This window comes from Agelaius tricolor, unplaced genomic scaffold (assembly GCF_023055355.1).
Source record: "Agelaius tricolor isolate 1412-34295 unplaced genomic scaffold, bAgeTri1.0.p SCAF_12, whole genome shotgun sequence".
Taxonomy (NCBI): domain Eukaryota; kingdom Metazoa; phylum Chordata; class Aves; order Passeriformes; family Icteridae; genus Agelaius; species Agelaius tricolor.
The window spans coordinates 17,285,029-17,305,371 of NW_027269272.1; the positions used below are offsets into that span (position 1 = coordinate 17,285,029).

General features: G+C 50.2%; 1 protein-coding gene across 3 annotated transcripts in view; it reads left to right on the forward strand.

Moving 5' to 3' along the window:
- Positions 1–8,763: 8,763 nt before the first annotated feature.
- Positions 8,764–20,343, forward strand: part of DIS3L2 (DIS3 like 3'-5' exoribonuclease 2) — a 180,275-nt gene continuing 168,695 nt past the window's right edge. Inside the window, exons 1-2 of one of the 3 annotated variants that reach the window (XM_071437863.1) lie at positions 8,764–8,919; positions 11,272–11,991. In XM_071437863.1, coding sequence (XP_071293964.1) covers positions 11,295–11,991 — 697 coding nt within the window. In that variant the 5' untranslated portion in view covers positions 8,764–8,919; positions 11,272–11,294. Of the gene's footprint in view, positions 8,920–11,271; positions 11,992–20,343 lie in introns of those variants that run through there. The other 2 variants (XM_071437864.1, XM_071437865.1) reach the window with 2 other exon arrangements.

Consider the following 20,343-nt stretch of genomic DNA (forward strand, 5'->3'; position numbering starts at 1 on the left):
GCAGCTGAGTCTGGGTCTCCACAGGATGAGAGATGACATCTCTCCAGGGATGTCAGAGTGCCTGAGGCCACCAGCAGCTCAGCAACCCCCACAGAACCCTGCCATCAGCGTTCTGGGTGTGCTGGCTCCTGCCTGCTGCTGTGGGCAGCCTGTCCCCTGGCTTCTCCCTGTGGACCCGGGGCGGGGAAGGAGACGGGCGGATGGCTGCAGAAAAATGTCACAGTGTGGGCAGGAAGGGCCACCTCGCTTACCACCAGCCCCCCTCGCACGCTGCCGTTCGCGGGGTCGGTCCCGGAGCTGCTCCAGCTGCCCTCGGCCCGCGGGATCAGAGCATCGCCACAAATGCCACAAGGCGGTCAGGTCCCAGCCAGTGCCCGCCCGCAGGAGGCTGTCCCTGCCCTGGGCTCTCTCTAGCGTGGTTTTCATTAGTGTGTTTTCTTTGTCACACTGTGCAGAGCCTCGGGTTTGAGGGGGAGAGGGGGGGCTGTGCTTTATAAATCCAATTAGTCTTGTTATTCAAATTACTCTGCCGAAGTCAGAGCCCGGCGCACACAAAGACTTAACTCAAACCAGATCGGATCCGCTGGGGTGGCAAAAGCTCAGAGCTGGAGCAGAGGTGTGCAGGAAGGGGTTAAGAGTGTGAAACCCTTTTGTTTGGTGGGGTGGGGGCCTGAAAGCTTTTAACCCTTAAGGGGATGGACCTTCATTAGTGCACAGCCCTGTGGGATGATCACCCAGGATGAGAACTGGCAGACTCGAGGCATGTGTGGAAAATGAGAAGTGAAGAGATAGGGCTGGGCTCACAGGGGTCTTCTCCAGGCACCGGAGAGCAAAAAGGATCCTGCACAGCTGCACAAGGAGGGATGGAGACCTGTGGGGTGGGATGGAGGGGGTGACACCCCTCCCTATTGCACCAGGGGTACAAAGAGAGCCAGGAGGAGAGAGGGGCACCAGGGCTGGCCTGTCCCTGAGAAATACTAGCATTGAACCTGGATTATGGGGAATGGGCTGCTGTGGAGATGCTGCTGAATCTTAGTGAAGTGGGGTGAGCCCGGGATATGGGAACTTGTTGTGTGTGTAGGGAGTGGGGAAGGGGCAGAGTCTGTGCTGTGTGTGTGTGTGAGGGCACACACGTCCCCTGTCTGAGGATGGAGAGGGATTCATCAAAGTGTGACCAGTGCCAGCATGATTTGGAGTGTGGGAGGAGATGGGTCATGGGGATCTGTGTGACAGCAGCATGGGGTGTTCTGGTCCCATCACAAGGAAGGGGTGAGGCTGCACCCTGCTGGGCAGCAGTGTGGCCCTGGCTCTCCTGGCTGAAATCAGGAGCCAGGTTCCAGGCACCTTCCAGAGGATCATGTCAAGAAGGTTCACAGGATAGAAATGTGGACTCCAGTCTGAAGCAAGCTGCTACTGTAGCAGTGAACAGCCAGTGATTAATCTCCTTTTTCTTCAACTCACTAATCCTTAGGGAGTATGTTCCTTATTGATTTGGGAAATCACTGGCCAGATTTATGTCTCTTCTGCTGCCTTGGGCCAGGAGAGTACTTCCTGCCCAAGAGATGGATAAGGCTAGGATGAGGATTTTCAGCTGATGCCATGTGAAAGCCAATCATCCCTTTGCAAAAAGAGACATCAGAAGGCTGAGTGCATGTGATGGTGATGCCAGAGGGGCTGATGTTTTCCCATAACCAGTGGCCAACCCAAGGAGCTGTTGGTCAAGAACCATCCCAGGTGGTGGGATGGAGGAGGTACAAAGATGGAGCAGCTATTAGGATCAGGGAGCTACTTGCCCTCCAGCACAGCCACCAACTGCCAGTCCTCAGGAATATGATGTGTTCACAAGAGAATGTCACCAAGGGCTTGATGTGCCAAAACAGGAGTTTTTTACAGTTGGTTTTCTTCTTTTCACTGGTTTTAGAGTACCTCTCTAGGGGTCTGATGATAGCCAGCTCAGTGGGAAGCAGTTTGAAGAGAGATTTCAATTTTCATTATGGGGATGGATGAGCAGCCTCTGGTGCATGCAGGAGACTATCTGGTCCCACGTCTGTGGTGATGTGCCTCCTGAGGATGCTTTAAAGAAAGGTTTTCTGGGGAATAACTCTGTAGCCCCTGAGGCAGGAGCACTGCCTGGCAGCTCAGACCTGGCCACTACAGCCCCCAGCCCCAGCAGCCACCAGGCTGTCATGGGGATGGGGGGGCTCCACGCACTGGGGTCTGAAACACTGATGAAGATTTTGGCCTGTTTGAACATCCCTGGTGTTTGTTTTGGATGCTGCTGCTGCTGCTGCTGCTGAATGAGGCATTACAGGAAACACTATGGGATTTTGCACTTTCCCCTGTCTCCTTTGGGTCTGGAAGAGGGCTCTGTCTGAGGATACAGGCATGGCCAATATCCCCTCTCCCCAAACCGGGATGGTGATGGGGAGACAGACCACAGGGCTGCCCTGATGGGGCAGGCAAGAATGGGGCTGCATGTGCTGCAAGGGTTAGAGACCAAGAGGTCTTCTCTGTCCCCTCCCAAAACCTCCCAGAGTGGCAAAGCTGAGGAGAAAAGGACAAGCCCCAGGCAGAGACTCACAGGTCTTTGCTAGAGAAGTGCTGATATCCTGATAGGCACAGTGTGTTTTTTCCCCAGGGCTTTGCCTTTTGGGAGTTGCCATTTCTCCTGGGCTTCCTAGGATGCTACAGTCTCCTCCTGACATTCTGGGTGTTTTTCCCAGGGCTACAATGGGATATCTGTGCTCTGGAGCTGGGATGCCTCACTGCTCTGGTGGGAGCAGGAACACAATGTCTCAGGGTTTTGTTGAATGTCAATGAAATGAAGCAATTCTAACGCACGGGTGACTCCACACCACGAGCCTCCCTCTGCATCAGTCCTCAGAGGATATGAATTGCACTGCCTCCAGCTCCTGGCAGCCTCAGGTCTGCAGCTGATGTAGGGGCAGGTTGTTGGGATTTTCCAAGCTAAATGCCACAGTTGTCTTTTTCCTCCTTTTTGCAGATGCCTTCCCTCCAGAAATGGGGGTCTGGCAGTGTTTCACCCACAGCTTCAGGGTCCCAACATCATCCCAGGCTTGTTGATTTTGGCACTGAGCATCCCTTTGGGAATAGGAACTGCCCAAAGGGGTGATGGCCCAGAAAAGCCCCAGAATGAGTTATGGATATCACATTCATCCCTGCAGGGAGCCATGCTGTGTGCAGATCATGAGAAGAGATCCAACAGGATCCTTATCCTGTAGGGATGGACCCCCAGCCTGCATCCAGGGAATCTCCATCCCAGTGGTGGAGCCAGATGCCACCAGTGCCTCAGGGGGAGGGTGTCTATGCCCTCCTGTGCTATGTGCACACCCAGGCCTGGAGAGCAGGTCCTCACCAGCCCCACAGCTCTGGCAGCAGCATGTCCTGGCTTGGCAGGAGCCTCTTCCGCCTGGTTTGGCTGTGCAAACCCCTGTCACCCTCGAAGAAGCCATCAGCAGCAGCTCCCTTGCAGCCCCCCTGCCAGACACAAACATCCTCCAGCTCCTCTGAACTGGCTTCCTGGGAACCCACTCCAGGTGGTGGGAAGTCCCTTTTGGCATTGGTTCTTCAGGGCAAATCTTTTGGGCTTCCTGAGAGTCACCCTGGAGCCTGTGGTGTGGTAATCCCCAGGGGAGTGTTGGGAGGTAGAGAGGCAAATGTGTTGTTCTTGGCCATGCTGGTGGTCAAGCCTTTGGCCTCCTAAAAGGGAGTGATCCCAGTAAAGCCAAGTTTGGGCTTTTTGCCTTTTTTTATTTTTCTTTTTGGGAGGGAGCTTGTGTAGGTGCCAGCTGAGGAGCACTGCATGACCCTGGCTGGGGCAGGGGGCTGGCATTGGAAGAGGAAGATTTCAGCACCACGAATGGTGGGGCAGCCTTGTGGAGACGATAAGGGCCTGGCTGTGTTCTGGCCATGCCTGGGAGCAGCAGAGGTGGCTGCTCCCGTGGCTGGGGAGCTCTGCTGGCTGCAGGGGGTCACGGTGGCCCCGCTGCCACCCCAGGCAGCCGCTGTGGACGTGCAGGGCTCCACAGCCCTAACCTTAAGCAACCAGACAGAATAACAATGCCGGCCTGCTGGGGCATAATGGCCGGTGTTTGCTTGAGATACAAAGGCACCGAGCTTTCACATGAGCTAATACTGATAAGTTGCTCTCACTCTGTGCCCCGCCTGCCAGACGCAGCGGGGCCGCACAGCCCCTGCCTGCCTTCCCCGAGCTGCTGGGACGTGCCCACCGAGCCTTCAGCCCATGGTCCCCCCTGCAGCATCCCCCCGTGCCCTCAGTGTGCTGTCCCCACTCATCACCCATCTGCATGGCAATCCCGAGGGGGCTGTTTCAATCTCATCCTGGTGTGTGGAGTGGGAGATGCAGGGCAGAGATCAGGGCTTGTGGGGTGAGTCCCTACCCTTGGGACTGCATAGCAGTGTGGTTCCTTAGTTCCTGCCCTTCTGGAAAGTATCTTTTCCACCTCCCTGGGAGCATCAGAAGGGGTTTGAAGTCACTGCATATCCCTTGCCCCTCTGTCCCCCAGCCCTGCTGCCCACAAGTTCAGTAAGTGCAGGGCAGCTCCTTTCCCAAGTTTTCGGATGTGACCTCTGGAGCTTTGGTGTCATCCATAGCCAGTCTGAGCACCTTTGGGAGGCTCAGTCCTGCCACTGGAAGGCCCTCCACACTGAAAACTGAGAGATATATTATAAAAGAGATTTGACCATTACAACAAGCAGAAGAGACTTAAAGATATCCAAAAGACAAATCTAAATTAAAGTTGCAAGGCGCTAACCCTGCTCCTACCCTGGCTTCTCACCTCCTTTCTCCACTGCCTCCTTCACCTGCTTCTGGTCTGCCTGACCCTCTTTGCTGGGGTCTAGTTCTCTCTTCCTTGACTGGACAAACAAAGCCAAGGCAGACCTTGCCCCCTGCCTGGGGTGAGTTGCAGAGTTCCTCCAGGCAATGAAGGGGATGGGAACCCATCCATCCTGATCCTGGGTGGCAAGTTTCCCAACCAGAGGTATGGAGGGCTCTGGAGAAGACTGGAGAAGCTGAAGGACGGGTGGGACAAGACCACATGTGTTGTGACACAGCAGATGGTATCTACTGTGGAGAGAGATGGTTTTTAGCTTATTTATGGTAATAAATCTGTCACACTCCCCTTTATCCTCCCTGAGCATGGCTTATGTCCCCCGGCCAAGCGCCCAGATGACTCCCAGTGCCTGAGAGATGTCAAAAGGAGACAGACTCAGGCTTAATGCTGGGTGCTGCTGCTGCTGCAATCAAGACATTTCCAAGGGTGCTCAGAGGCTCCAGGACAAACTCACAGCCCCGCTTTGCCTTTGAGCACATGCTTGTGCCATGTGGGTTTGTCCTGCAGACAACAGCAGGGAGGCAGAGGCAGAGTACCCTGCTGCCCTCCATCCCTCTGCTACCTGAAATACTGTGAGAGGTGACATTTGGGTTTGCAGGGGGCATTTCCATGTGCAGCATCAGCTCACACCGGGTGGGCTGCAGGAAGCGCCTGGGAGCGTCAGAGGAGCTGCTCTGCTCCCATCCAGGGTTCCCCTGGTTGAGTCAGCTCGGGGTGGCTCCAGCCCCTTGGCCAGTCACTGCTGATTAACGCTGATGTAAACGAGGGCCGGGCGGGCCCTGCTGGAACCGGGGCAGAGGAGCCAAAGCCTCCGTAAGCGGGAGCTCCCGGCCAAGCAGCCACAGCCGAGCTGTGCTCTCACCTCGGCCGAGGTGCCACAACACGTTCCAGCCTCCCAGTCGGGAAGCAGCTCCCAGTTACTGCCTGGGGGAAGATGGTGAGATAATCCTGTGCTGTGGGAAAGCAAGCCAGGGCACCGGGCTGGGCCTGCTGCTACAGGACCCCAGGAAATGAGAGTGCAAGGGAAAAATCTGCTCAGGGACCTTTCCTTTTGGAAAGCCCATGAGATGCCATGGAGGGTCAGGGAAGCAGCAGTGAGGCAATGGCTCCCTTCTGTTCAGCAGCCACGAGGATGGTGTGGATGGAAGATGGAGCCAAAGGTGAGAGTGAAGAAATCCAGCCCTTCCCTGGAGGATTGTGTTTGAGATCCTGCATGAGGCACCAGCTTGCTGTGATGTTTGCACGTGATCGCTTCCGAAGTGTGTGAAGGATGGGCATGCAGCTGGTCCCAGCCACTCAGAATCCTCTGTGTGCCCATGGGGCACTGGGAAGGAGACAAGGATTTGCTGTAACTCTCATTTGTCCGGGTCAGTGATGGGGTAGAGCAAAAGAGGGCACAAACACAGGCCCTGTCCCATGGAGCAGACAAGATTCCCAAATCCCTGGCTGCTACCAGGAGAGCAGGGCTGAGCAGTGCTCTGCTGACCTGCAGGAGATCGTGGTCCCTTGTGCAGCAGGGCCCAGCTGGAGGCAGGAGGTGAGGGTGAGAGGCATCCAGCCATGGAACCACATCCTTCTCACCACACCTGATATCCCTGCAAGCCCCAGGCCCCAGGGCTAGCAGTGGCACCACCAAACACAGAATCCTCTCCCCTTCCTCTCCCATCTGTGGAAGGACCAGGGAATGATGAAGCTACTGCTGCTGGTGGCACCACCTGGTGCAGGGGGCAGCCTGGCCAAACTCCCAGCTCGGCTTCATCCCCACTGGAGTGAAGAGGAGCAGAGACACAGCGTGACTCAACAACATGGAGAGGAGCTGCTGCTCCCACCTGGCTGGGACAGGGAGGGGGACAGGGGGGCTGGAGGCCCTGGGTCCCCCCACCCCATCCCTGCTCTCCTCCACGCAGCAAGGGCAGCCTGAATGGATGACATGGGTCAGCCCTGAGCAGCTGGGGCTGTGCCACCACCCTGCCTTCAGAGCACCCACCTTCCCAGGGCCAACCACCTTGCTTTATCAGCAGCCAGGAGAGCAGGGTAAAGAAGGGCAGCACACATCCTCCCCGTGACAGGGTGATCCTGTGTGGCCATGCTACCCATGGGGCCACCTCCAGCAGAAATGGTGTCCCTGCTCTGTCTTTGGGTCCTGTGGGAGCAGCTGCTGTGTGACTAGTGGTTCTGTTCAAACGAAGGATGGCTGCTCGCTGCCTCTTGGCCAGCATGGGGCCTCTCAGCCATGGCAGAGCAGAGCTGAGTGCTCACTCTCGTCCTTGAGGTGGCCAGAGCTTCCAGGGTGGGGCAGCTGATGAGCTGGCATCAGTGCCAGCAGATCATGGGCAGAGGCTGCTGGCTCTGCATGGTTCCTGCAAATGAGACACTGCCTTTGCTTGTGGCATCCTGGCCCTGGGGAGGATGTGACTGTCCTTGTCAGGCAGGTCTGTGCTTGCTGCCCTTGGTCCCTACAAGAGCCTGGTGCTTTCTCAGGGCAGCTCCCTCGACCCAGCTGAGGGCTGGAGCTGGAGGGCTCTGGGCTTGCCATGGCCTCGTGGAGGCTCAGCAGTGCTGACTGTGCGGATGGGTGAGGGGCCATGTGGTGTTTGGGAGCCACAGATGATGCTGCACCCTGAGCAGATGTGGCCTCATGGCCTTTGGAGGTGACTGATACCAGGCAGGATGAAGAATAAGGACTGTGGGGCCGGCGTCTTCCCCACCCTAAGTGAAGGGGCAGCATGGATGCCTGCACAGATGTTCCTGCCAAAATGAAGACTAAACAGAGCCTTTCCCCATCAGAACCCTGCCTGGAGACACCAGTTCAGGTCCCTTTGGATCCTTCCTCCATCTACTGAGGGCATTCTCCAGGCAGACAGCTCAAATGGGATTGACTGGGGGTGCCATGAGGACAGTTGATTGATCTTCAGATTTTCTTCTATTTGAAATTCTTTGGCAAACACAGCCTGAGTTTGAAGGTAACACCAGAGTGACCAAAATACATATTCTCAGTCAGCCAGAGCCTGGGTCTGACTCTGCTATAAAGCCTTGTGAGAGGTCTGTGGTCACAGAAAGAGGAGGTAATAAAAGTGCCAGCTCTTGACTCTGGTTTCATGCTTTAATGACACCCTCTGATCCACAGGCTCCAACTTATCCTGGAGGAGGTCAGGCACTGCTGCTCAGCACCAAGGGCTGGTCACTCCTTGGGTGCTGTGCTGTGGGGGAGCAGGGGATCAGCAGGTTTGGCTCTGCCCAACTTCCAGCGCCAGGGGAACAGGAAGAGCTCAGGGAAGGGGATCCCAAAGAGTTCAGGGAACAGAATCCCAAAGAGCTCAGGGAACAGGATCCCAAAGAGCACGGGATCCCAAAGAGCTCAAGGAAGGGGATCCCAAAGAGCTTGGGGAATGGGATCCTGGAGCTTTCTCTTCTCTGCAGTGCAGGTGAGGCCATAAGTACTGAAGGAGGTTTCCCCATGGGGCTTTTGGAGGTACAGGTGCTTGCAAAGCTGAATTTCCTCGGGGAACAACACCAGACTCAGATCTTTACAATATCAGATCAGCTAACCTGTGCTTTTTTCTCTGATCTGGACACAAATTTGGATGAAGTTGGAGCGCTGGCCTTAAGCTAGAGCGACCCACCCCAGGAGGCTCCGCTGGCCCCGGCTGGGAGCAGGTGGCTGCCAAACCCCTCGGGATCCCGGTGGCTGCAAACCCGGCAGGTTGGGGACACTCTGGGCCGGGGGCAGCACCTCCCTCGGCCCCGCCATGCCCCAGCTCAGCCCGCGGTGGGCTGCCCGCCTGACGGGCTGTGCCCGGCCGAGAGGAGCCCAAGGCTGCCCGGAGGCTCCCCTTCCCCCGGGGATCTCTCTCAGAGCGGGAGCGGGGCTGGGACACCCGAGCCCTCAGCGGGGCTCCCCCTCCCGCCCCGCCGCGCCGAGTGCTCAACGAGCGCTTCGCGCTTCGCCCTTCTGGTCCCCGCCGCGGCCCGTAGGCGCCGCTGCCCCGGAAGCGGACGGGGCACTGGGACATTCAAACGGAGCGGAGCGGCCTCGGCACCGGTGAGCGGGGCGGGGGGCGGCAGCGGGGCCGGCACAGGGACTGGCACCGGGCAGGGGAGGAGGGACAGCGGGGCCCGGCCCGGGCCGGCCCTGCCCGGCGGCGCTCAGTCCCGGTCAGCCCGGTGGCAGCGCCGCCGCAGCCGGGCCCCGCGGTTCGCTGTCCCGTTCGGCCGCTCGGGGCCCGGGCCGCGCTCCCGAGGGACCGGGGACGCGTGGCAGGAGAGGCAGCGGGAGAGAGTGCCGAGGGTTCTGTGCTGCTGGAACTGGAGCGTTGGCCGGGGAGTTGGACACCCCGGGGTGGTGTGGTGGAGGCCAGCGGTGATCCCCAGAACCAGCCGGGTGACAATAACAGGGGCGGCTTTCATCCTGGGCCCGGCTCAGAGAGTGTCCTCCCTCTGCGCGTCCATCGTGGCGTTTCACTCGCCCTCATCACCGTGCCCAGGCAGGGCGGATATGCCTGTACCCACCTCTGCCTTCCCTCTGTTCTATTGGGAACATTTCAATTCTTGGTTGCCCGCAGAGGACTGATAATGAAACTGTAATGTACAAGGGCTTGTATATTTCAGTGCTGCAGTTGCTGACTGCTCACGTGGTTAAAGCTGTAGAAAATACAGTGAAGGCAAGCTGTGAATGTTTGTTCTTTACTGGTAAATGACAAATTCCTGTCTCCTGGAACCAAACCATTGTTTGGAGAGTAGTCTCACTGGCTTTTGTAAATGTTATCTGCTTCTGTTGCATTGGCAACAGGAGAAGGTGACGTCCAAAGAAAGCTGGTGTAGGCCTACCCGTGTGTGTTTGGTAATAGCTTGGTGGCAGGTCAGTCTATTAGAAGAGTTCAGCAATTGGCCAGCACCAATGGAAAATCTTAGGAACCAGAATCGCAAACCACATAAAGAATTTTTCCTATTTGTTCAGGGATTTTTAATTTTTGCTTTGCATTTTGAAGCCTGCTCACATCCGTGCCCAATTACCGAAGTAAATCCCGGTGCAATGTGTATTGTTTCTCCCAAAGGGCCGGAGCAGGCACCCCGAGGAGGAGCTGGCCCTGCTGGCCAATGCCCCATTCCCAGGCAGGGTGGGCATGGAGGAGACTGCCCGGGTACTCATCCTCTATGCAACAACAGCAAAAGGGAGAAGAGGGCTGAGTAAGAGCAAAGAACAATTCCAAGCATGGTAGGAGTAGAGAAGCGAATATAAATTTCACTTTTGCTGATCTCTGTATTCTCTCCTGCCAAACATCCCTGTGCTTAGAGAAGGGAAGGGATAGGTATAATAGGCAGTATCCTTTATTTAGACTTAGAGTCCAGTGCCCCACAGTTCTGGGATAGCAGAGGTGACAGTGAGCCCTGAAATTCTTCATGTACCAGCTGGGGTGAAATTCAGCTGTTCAGCTTCAAACTTGTCCTGAAGTGAAAAAGAGGCATTTTTATGAAAACTTGCAGAAGCCAGCAGTTGCACTGGTCTCCATTATCAAGAAATTCTTACATTCTTCTTTGATTTAACATACAGCAAAAATCATTGCTATGTCCTGTCTATACCTGTAATTTACCTCAAAGTAGCTGAGCATAATTTAGTAGATTGTTTTGCTCCAAAAGCTTAAAAGCTAAATCACCTGAAAAAGGATTGAAAGATGCTTGATCTGCTTAAGTTTCACGCTTGTGCAGCAAAGGTGGAGATGTGACACCATCTACAGAAACTGGTGCTGGATGGAGCTGCAGGCAGTGTGTCTCAGTCAGTAAGAATTAGGAGCTCTTGCAAGATAATTATTGTTTTACTTCTGTTTTACTGGAGGGAGTTCATGGCTAAAAAGACAAGCTGAAATGGGTAGTCCTGGTGTTTGAAGGAATTGTCCTGTACAATGGAGAAGTGTCAGTCACTGTGGGAGGGAGGTGACAGGCAGTGTTTGCTTTTGACAGCAACAGTGAAGAGCTCCAGTAAGGATGCAGTTATTTTTGAGGACCCCAGGCTGGACATGACAAGATTTTGTTTCTGATAACCACTAAACTGGTGCTTCTGGTCAGTCTGTCGGTGGCGGCTTTTTCAAAGGAAAGAAAGAGCAGATTAAAGGAATCCTGTGTATTTGGGGTGGGACAAAATCCCTGTTTTATGTGGTGTGTGAGCAGGTACAGCTTATGGGCTGTGGTCACTCATAGGTTATGGACAGGGATTTGATGCAGGGCAGATGTTGAGTACATTGTGAAACCCCTTTCCCACATTGAAGTGATTTACAAACCCAGAATTCCTTTTCAGCAAAAATGTTATGCTTTTGTATCATTTGGTGTAATCAATTATTCGACACTTTGTTTCAGGAAAATAAACTTCTTTTCCTCTATATCTGTTTTTAACTCTCAGAAGTTTGGGCCTTTCACTGCACTATGGATCAGCTGGGGCATGTGAGAAGTGCAGCTCCTGCCCAGGGTGCCAAGGAGGGACTGAGCAAGGCAGCTGCCTCCCAGAAGAGCGCCTACGCCAGGCTGGTGCAAAAGCACCACAGCGGCCGCTTCCAGTCCTACCTGAACCACATTGCACAGAAGATGCAGCTGGAGGAAGGCTTCTCCAATGACCCCAGCTTGGATCTAGACCTGCCTCTGAGGAGAGGCCTGGTGAAGGATAATCCAGTCAGGAATGGGATAAACATGCACAGCTATTCACCAGTCAGAACATCTCACCTGGAACAGCCTCTGCCTGGGTTTGAGAATGATAAACCCCAAAGTGCTCTGAACAGATGTTCTCTTAAAAAAAATGCCATTGTTAGTCCAGGGGGAGACTTGGAGGTGGAGGAAGACTATTACGTGTATCAGCGTGGAGCTGCATCTGGCCTGTTAAATGTGAGTGACAGCCTTGGTGGGAGAGCATCAAACAGCCTGAGACACCGAGGGGCTCTGCAGAAATCTTCCGGTTCTGATGAGAGGGAGGAGGAGGACATGTGGAGGAAGAAACACAAGAAACGAGGCAGATATCCTGCCAACACTGATACAGCAGCTGGACACTTGTTGACTGAACAGTTTGGTGAGGATGTGCTGGCAGTGAATGCCAGAAAAAACAGTCACTTGTCTCCAGGTCGAGCCCAAGGTGAGTTCACTCTGATGAATTGTTTGGTCCATTTGCTACAATTACTGTGGAATTGAATGCAGTGTGTTAGTCATGAATGAGTTAACAGGAGCCAATCCTGCTCTGTCCAAGTTAGTCAGCCCTTGGTTACCTGTGGGTGGCTTTGTCCTGGTTTACAAGTAAGCCATGTGGCATGTGCAAATGCCTTCATGTGGAGCCAACTCAGTGCTGGCAGGACCTAATTCCCTGGCCTAAACTCTGTGACTGTGGCTGTGCTGCTTCCAGGATCAGCTCAGGTCTAGAAGAGCCCAATTTCTGTGGTGTAGAGTCCAAATTAATAAGACCACTGGATCTGAGCTGACTCAGGGCACAGTCATGCTTTTCTTTGCATTGGTTCTTTGAATCTGGAGTGCTGGTTTGCTTTTGGTCCAGGTAAATCCAATACTCAGGGGCTAAGATGTCTGTATAATAGCCAATTCCTGATAGAAAGTGTTGACTCCAGGAAATTTTGCTGTTAGTAACAAAGAGACCACATTTTGCAGTACTGAAGTGAATGTGCCTCTTAAATGTGATGTTCAAGGCAAAAAGCCTACTTGGGGACAAAAGTAAAATTTTTATTAAAAGAACCTCAGAACACAGCATGAACAAGGAACCAAAACCAGACACTTTAAATTTCATTTCTCAGTGTAATGGTTTAAAACTTTCTTTGAATGTTATTTATGCTGAAATACTTTGATAGTCTGATCTTATGCACTACTACTGAAGGAACTCATAAATGTCACCATGTTAAATTCTCTGTAACAAGTACAAGAGAGATGGATTTCTCAGCTGGGTAAGATCAGCCTGAGGCCTATCACAACTCTTAAATTGAAAATTAAATAACTGTTTGGCTAAATCAGTCTTAAAAACTAAGCCCTAAGACTCAAGAGGGGGAGGTAATATGGTTTTTCTGGGTTATTTTTGAGATTGTGGCAATACATAATGTGCTAAAGTTGGTAAACTTCCATGAGTGCTTGCAAGACTGATCACAGATAAAGATTTAATGCAGATTATGGTAAAATTTGTTGATGAGCTTGATTTTTGGGAGGGATTTTTTTTACATGGTTCATTGTAACACTATTTGTTGTGCTAGCCTGTCATAATAGACTTCACTTCCTTCAGCTTTTAAAGCGTAGGAAGAGCAGATGACAGATGAAGAGTCTCAAAGGCATACAGTTTATATCCAGGAAAATTACAGGTGCCTACATGGATAAAGTAAAAATAGCCTGGCTTTCAAAAGCAAACACCCCCAGTGACCTCCTGCTCTGGTTGGAAGTGGGGTTGCACAACCCCTTTAAAAACTGGATGTTTGTTTAGTGTAAACACCTAAAGCAGAAAATGTTGACCCTTGTGTTTGACTTCCCAGGTGGAAAACTCACACTGTGGGAAAGATTATTGGAAAGTTATTTGCTCAGCAGTGACACCTTTCCTCTTCTTCCCCCTACATGCCTCCCCAGCCACCCTCCTGTGTAGCTGCAGCTGGTTAGCCTCCAAAAAGCTTGCAGGGATGTGAAAACAGTTTCTTGGGGAGGAATGAAATAGGAAAAAATAAATATGTCACTTGTATCAGAGAAATGTCTTTTCTGCTGTTCAGTCTGAGTGTATTTTAGGACTCTTGTTTAAGTGAAATGAAGATTTTGCAGTAGGCAAGTGCTTAGGTATAAGAACTCACACATCACAGTATCAGATTAATATTTGCTCACTTCAAAGCTTGTATTTCTCTCTTGATGCTGATATAAGTCATATTATTTTGCATAGGCAGGTGTCTGGTTTGATCAGTTTAAATCAAGGCTTGTGAAGCTGTGATGGCAAGAATTGCTTCTGCCATGAGAGCGAGGCGTATCATCTTTTCAGGAGTGACATTTCCTCGCAAATTAGCTCTCTTCAGACTCTTGTAGGCTTTCCAAAAGGCTCTTTGAGCTAATCTCAAAGGCAAGCATCTCTCTTTATACCATTTCATTTCATTGTCCTCTTCTTAACAGCTCCTCAGCTCAGGCTTAGCCATGGTGGGTTTGCAATGACCCTAAAACTGACAGAGCTAATAAGTGAAGGCAGATATAGAGATCAGTGAAAACCCTTTGAGTGTCCTGGGGTAGGCTGTAGGCAGCAAGGGACTGGTCCCTGTGAATGTCCTTTCAGTGGCAGAGTGATTGCTGTGGCCTTAGACGAAAGCAGAGTGGTTTATGGAGCCCCAAGCAGGTATCTCTGAGCCCTGGAGCTCAGTTCTGCTGATGTGTTCCTGTCTGGAGTTCCATATAGAAACTGCTTTTCCTAACTCTTGGAGGCTTTGCAGTTGAGAGAGCTGAGTGTGAACAGAACTTTGTTGTCTCTTGTGTGAAACATGACATAGTCAGGAGAGTGCAGGTTGGATTCCCTCTGTGGCATCAGCACTCTTGGATTTGGGAGAGCAAAGCTGCAGGTAGAGGAATCCCACAGTTGCTCCCTTCTGTGCAGTTTTAACCTCTGCAAGGAGAATCACTGTAAAACCTTCTGCTCTCAGGTTTCTTCCCAAACAAAACCCAGTAAACCAGAAAATAATCCTAAAATATCACTTTAAATTGTGATGCTTAGCATTTTTAATCTAATACAATTTTCCTCCTGGTATTTTCCCTTAAATCTCCAATGCTCTAGATTCTTTGGCTAAAATTTGGTTTAAAGTTTCCTAACAGAAAATTATCAAGTCCCTTGGGTTGTTTTCTGACTTTGATCAAAGGCTCTTAAGGTTTATCCATTTCAATCCATAGTTAGTAATCAAAATCTTCTTTCAGGCTGACTGAAATTGTTGTCATAAAAGGGCTTAAAACCTCCTTTGTCTTGAGGACAGAAGTGCTGACTCCTTCTGCAGCATCTGTCTGTCACATGCTGGGAGTTGAGATTTGCATGGCTGCTATGTGGAACTTCAATATTTGTGATGCTTTGCTTTGTCAATAAGTAGTTTAGAACAAGTGCTGTGTTTTATTTGGAACAGCAAGATTTCAGTTGCATTTTGAGGACATGCACTTGCTAGCCTGTTTTTTGAGGGAGAATTGCTGTTTGATGGCACATTCCCAGGTCTGCTGGAAAGCCTAGAAATCAGATATCTTCAGGAAAGGACTGTCCTCCAAATGTGGAATACCATCTCCCAGCCATGCTAGATTTCAGAGGATCTTGGGAGCTGGAGTACCTGGGAATGAGGTGGCTTTGTTGATGTTGAAACTTGGGTGGAGCGGGATGCTGGTCAAGGCTGATTGCTCTGAAATAGGTTCAGATTTTGCTGGGCTGGATATATGGTGTCAGTCTGTATCTGCAGACATCTTCCTTGGGGAGCACACTGTCAGTTTCCCTAGGTATCCTCCTGAAGCTCCTCTGACTAAAAACTTCATAGGTTTATGATGTGATGGAGGTATCTTGCCCATCTGTTAGGGTCAACATGCCCCCTTAGCAGAAGCAGACAATTCCTGGGTAACAACATGAAACAGTGGAAGATTTCCACAGCCCTTTCTGATTTATCATCTGTCTGACACTTGGCATTTATTTGCCCAGCCTGTGGTACTTAACCAACTTGGGCAGCTTCCACGGAGGAGTGGTGCTGGCAAGCAGGCTGGTGTTTAGCATCAGAGCTTTAAAAACAATTGTTGCTGTTGGATGGTGGTGTTGTGCTTGTGGCTGCAATCCTGACATTTAAAAGGTTCGGGATAGGTAAAGGAAATATCCTGGACTGGCTTTCCCGTGTGTTTGATGGGCACAGCTGCTCAAGAATATCAGCCTTAATAAGATGGCAAAATCTCAGGTATTTTGTCTTCCCATGGTATGCTGCAGTATAATTGTGTGTTTGCCTTTGTTTCTCTGGAGGAACTTTGGAGGAAGAACCACGGCTTCTGCTTTTCCTTTCTTGTAATGCTAATTCGGGATAATGATACTTTTTAGTGGTCCAATTCTTGTGTGGTGAATTTCAGTTCTCAAGAATGCTGTTATCTCCCTATCTGGCACCAGTAAACATGAGCCAGCAATCTACTAAAGGCCATGGAATCAGCTCAATAAATGGAGAATGTTGGTTGCTGTGGAAATCTTTAAAATGTAGCTAATCTTGCCAGGTTCAATGTAACGTTCCTTAGGTGACGTTAATCATAGTAACGAGATATGGGAGAGAAGGGAAAACTGGATTTACTGTATGGCCCCGTCTGAGAAATGAAAAATATGAAAAATACATGAAAAGTAGAATGCTCCTTTCTCTAATGGTTTAGCAACGTCATTGCAAACATAAATTTCTCTTGCTTTTCATAGAAAAAATGTTGCATTCCTGAATCTTGTGCAACTAATGTTTTTGGCAAACATCAGCTATAGTATGTGAGTTAATATCTGATGTATCCTCTCTTGGGGAGATGAGATCTTGCCCTTGCAGGGACAGTGTTTTTTATATGTGATCTAATAACTGTCTTCCATGCCCTTTACCAGAGCCCTGAGCACACCATGCTGCAGCAGGAGCCCTTGCATTTGGCAGCAAAGCTCTCACCTCTGTGAGAGCTCTCCTCTGTGAATGAAGGAGCTTCCTTCGCCTACTAGTGCTTAGGTGAAAATGTTCCTCAGTGGAAATACTTCTTGCTGTTAACCTGCTATTTTGTTTAACTTATTTTTTCTACTCACTAACCCCCATTATGTAGTGCAGGTAACTATGCCTGTCAGTGTGGTGTGTTGGTCCTAGGGATATAATAGGCTCGTAGAAGAATTGAATTGATTTTTAATTCATTTTAAATATTTTCTTTTGTGTGACTTGTCATCATTTTATTTAACAAAGGTCTTGTTGAGCTCTTCAGTGTCAGTTTCTTATGAGATTAGGGTTTCGATGCCAAAGGTGTGAATATGGATGTTAGTGTGTGAACTTAATTAAATCACAGTGCATCTGCAATGGTTTAAAACCTGTTTAGTCTAACTAATTAAATGCAACAGTAAATTTAGAATTGTTACCAACAGGTGTGTCTGGTTCTTGCAGTGTCATGTCCTGACCCTGTGCTGTTTAATATGTATGTCAGTCATCAGGAAGAAAATATATAAGTAGGATTGAAAAGGGGTTTTTTTGATGACTTGCAGAGTTTTGAATAATGGGGGTAGTTACTGGCAGCCATCTGGATCACTTGGTGGACTGGGAGCAGGCAAAACAAAATCCATTTATTGGATTGCCAGCACAGAGCCGTGATAGCAATGTGAGGAACCTGGTGTGGGAAGCAACAGCTTGGAAAAAAGTTCTGAGCTCTTGATGGATTAATCAGCTGAACATCCTCCTCCTGTGAAATGTGGCCAAAAGGGTAATGTATGAGCATGGGAATTGGAAGATGGAGTATGGACTCTGCGTGACTTTGGCACGGCAGCAGCAGCTTCTGCAGTGTTGTATCCTGTGGTGATGCCCTCAGTTTGAGGCGGATGGTGATGAATTGATGAATGCTCAGAGGACAGCCGTAGGGAAGATGAAAACGCTGGGATCGTGAGTGAGTGATTGGAGGAACCCTGCTTTAGTTATCACAGAGATGCTTGGGGGAGGGGAGTTTTCAGTAAATTGCCTACATGGGGAACAGATGTTCAATAATAGGCTACTCAGTTGAGCAGATTATGATATAATGCATTTGAGGCTAAACAAATCCAGGCTTGAAATACAGCACAATTTAGCAGTGAGGGTGAATGACCATTGGAACAGTTTTACCAAGGCTTGTGCTATGTGGACTGTCACCAGCATGTTTAGAAGCCCTGATAACAATTTCCACCCCTGAAAAATGCTGTCATTCAAACAGGAATTAATTTGTAAAAGCCCTCTGTCCTCTGCTATCCATGAGGTCAGTCAGGCCATGCACCCCAGTCAGGTCTGGCCTGTTATTCAGGTAATGTCCAAGTGTCTCCTTCACCCTGCATATCCAGGTAGGCTGGCCAGGTTCTTTGCAGCTGAATTCAGTGGCTCTTGGGGTTCTGCTCTAGCCTGTGGCTGCTGTGGACTTTCTCTGCTGCCTTCCTCTCCAACTCTGCTCCTACCTCTCCTGTCCCAAATGCTGTTGCCCATCTTTGCCCTCCCAGCCCAATCCCCTGCTCACTGGCACCATGAAATGCTGTGAGCTGCATGTCCCGAACTCCCTCTTGTGGGGAAAGCCAAGCTACAGAGAATTGAGACTTGGCTGGAGCAGGGTGGAAAACAAAATGTTGTGATCTATTGCATAAAATAATGTCTTCTGTGACAAAAAAAAAGAATAAAAATTCCAGGGTGCTGAAGGAAAATGTCAACACTAGCAGCTGCAGCCCACAGATGTATGTATGGGGCATGTCCTGCCTTGGAGAATATTCCAGGCTCTCTGCAAATAAAAGCCAGCGGCCAAAATGTGGTTTTGTTCAGTTTGTATGTTTTTAGGCATTTTCCCCCACACTGCTAGGGACTGTGATTTATGTTCTTACTGCACTGAATGGATAGTATGGGGAATGGTTCATCAGCAGAAGAACACATTCAGCAGCACCTTGGGTTACCTCAGGATATGTAGGAATCTGAAGGCATTTCTTTGATTTCTTCAGCTGTTAATGTCTTCTAGTATGTTAGCACCTCCTGTCAGGTATTTTGCTTTTCAAAGCCTCTTAGCTGCTTCTGATCTTTGAGCAACTTGCTTCTCTCAAACTACTGAAGCCCAGAAAAATCAAAGCCAGAACTTCCACAATATTATGTTTTTAAAGTGTTTTCCTTGAAGTCTTGAAGAAGCCTTTTCACAGCACAGTTGCTGGATAAAACAAAGAGCAAAAGACATTGTGGAATATGTTTAGGGAAGATGGAAGGATGAGGGGGGTGGAAGCAGCCCTGACCCACATCCCAAGGCAGGAGTGGAAGCCTGGAGGAGTGCAGTCATCAGGCGGAGTAGGTAGTGAGGAGGTCAGGAGCAGGGTGGAGCAGGTTCACAGAGAGTCCTGAAAACCAGAAGAGATGTACCCCCTCCCTGACAACACCACTGTGCTGCTGCACGCAGCTGGAGCACAGGAACTATTTTGATAAACTTTTAGTCTATTGCTACTAAATGGGTTTCGTCACCAGCCCTTCGTTCAGAGCCTGGAATGGTATCCTTGGCTCCTGCACTCCTGTAGTACTCCTACAACACAAACCCTGCTGAGGAATTGAATAAAACTGCAATTACTGTCAGAGTTACTGAAGTCAAAAGCCTGCAAGCATGAGGATGCTTGGAAGTGTTTTGGAAGTGGAAGCATGGTGTCGTGAGCACATGATCTTGGCCATCAGGAGCAGTTTCCACAGCATTGTTTTCAGCAGCAGAAAGAATCCATTGTGCATTTTTCTTCATTTCAGTTTTTCAAAGCCTAGGCCCTTTCTGAAAGCCAAAGTCAGCAAGAACATTTTCCCTAGTTCCATATTGAAATCTGGGGACATGCAGCACAAGAGTTTTTAATAAGTATGTGCAGCTTAAAGCAAAAGAGCAGTGGCAGCATGTGCCTTCCACCATATGTGTGTCCTTCCTACCTTCCTACTCGTTTTCATGAGTCTGGAAATGAGCATCTGTCTCTACTCCTGACTTTCCTTAATATTCATGGACGTGCCACTTTTTTGCTACCTACATTCCTAAGCCAGAGTGTTTCTTCTTCAGTATTTCATTTTAAGAATGTTGGATATCTGAATCTTTAATGATCAGCTGCAGTGGCACAGTCACTTCCAAAGGCAGCTCATGGCCCTAGGAACTCCCTGACAAACCATGACAGCCTGTGTTTCCCCACCTGGAGTCACTGGCTGGGGGATAGGCTGCCTGTCTGTGGCCAACTTGTTCCCCATGTGGTAAGAATTCCCTTTGTTCTTTTTTTTTTTTGTTGGACGTTCAACTCTTCTGTGCAGATTCTGGCAGGCTTTCAGCCAGAGCTGTTTGTAGAATCACCTTCTCCCAAGAGGCAGGGTGAGAGAGTTCTTTGGGTTGGCTCCTGGATGGCTGCAGCCATGGCTCACAGTGTACTGGTGCATAAACCCAGCCATGCCTGTAGACATCCTGCTGCCTGGCTCAGGCAGAGCTGTGTTATGTTGTAGAGAGTTGCTGGTAACCAGTTGGGCTTTTCCAGTCCTTTGAATTACTGCTGAACTCATTTTAGAACTGTGTGGACAGGCCTTCACTTAACAGAATGTCTTCTCATTTTATTTTGATTTGTCTTCATGGTGGAAAGTTACATTTAGATTTATGCCATGGCTGGACCCTGGTGGCCTATCATAATGGGTCAATTAGTGAGGCTGGGGGGCCTGGGAGCTACTTCTGACAGCTGGATTTCAAGACAGCATCCACTCAGTTCAGGACATTTGCATAGAATTTGCATTTTGGCTGAGCCCGTGCATGTAAATGTAGG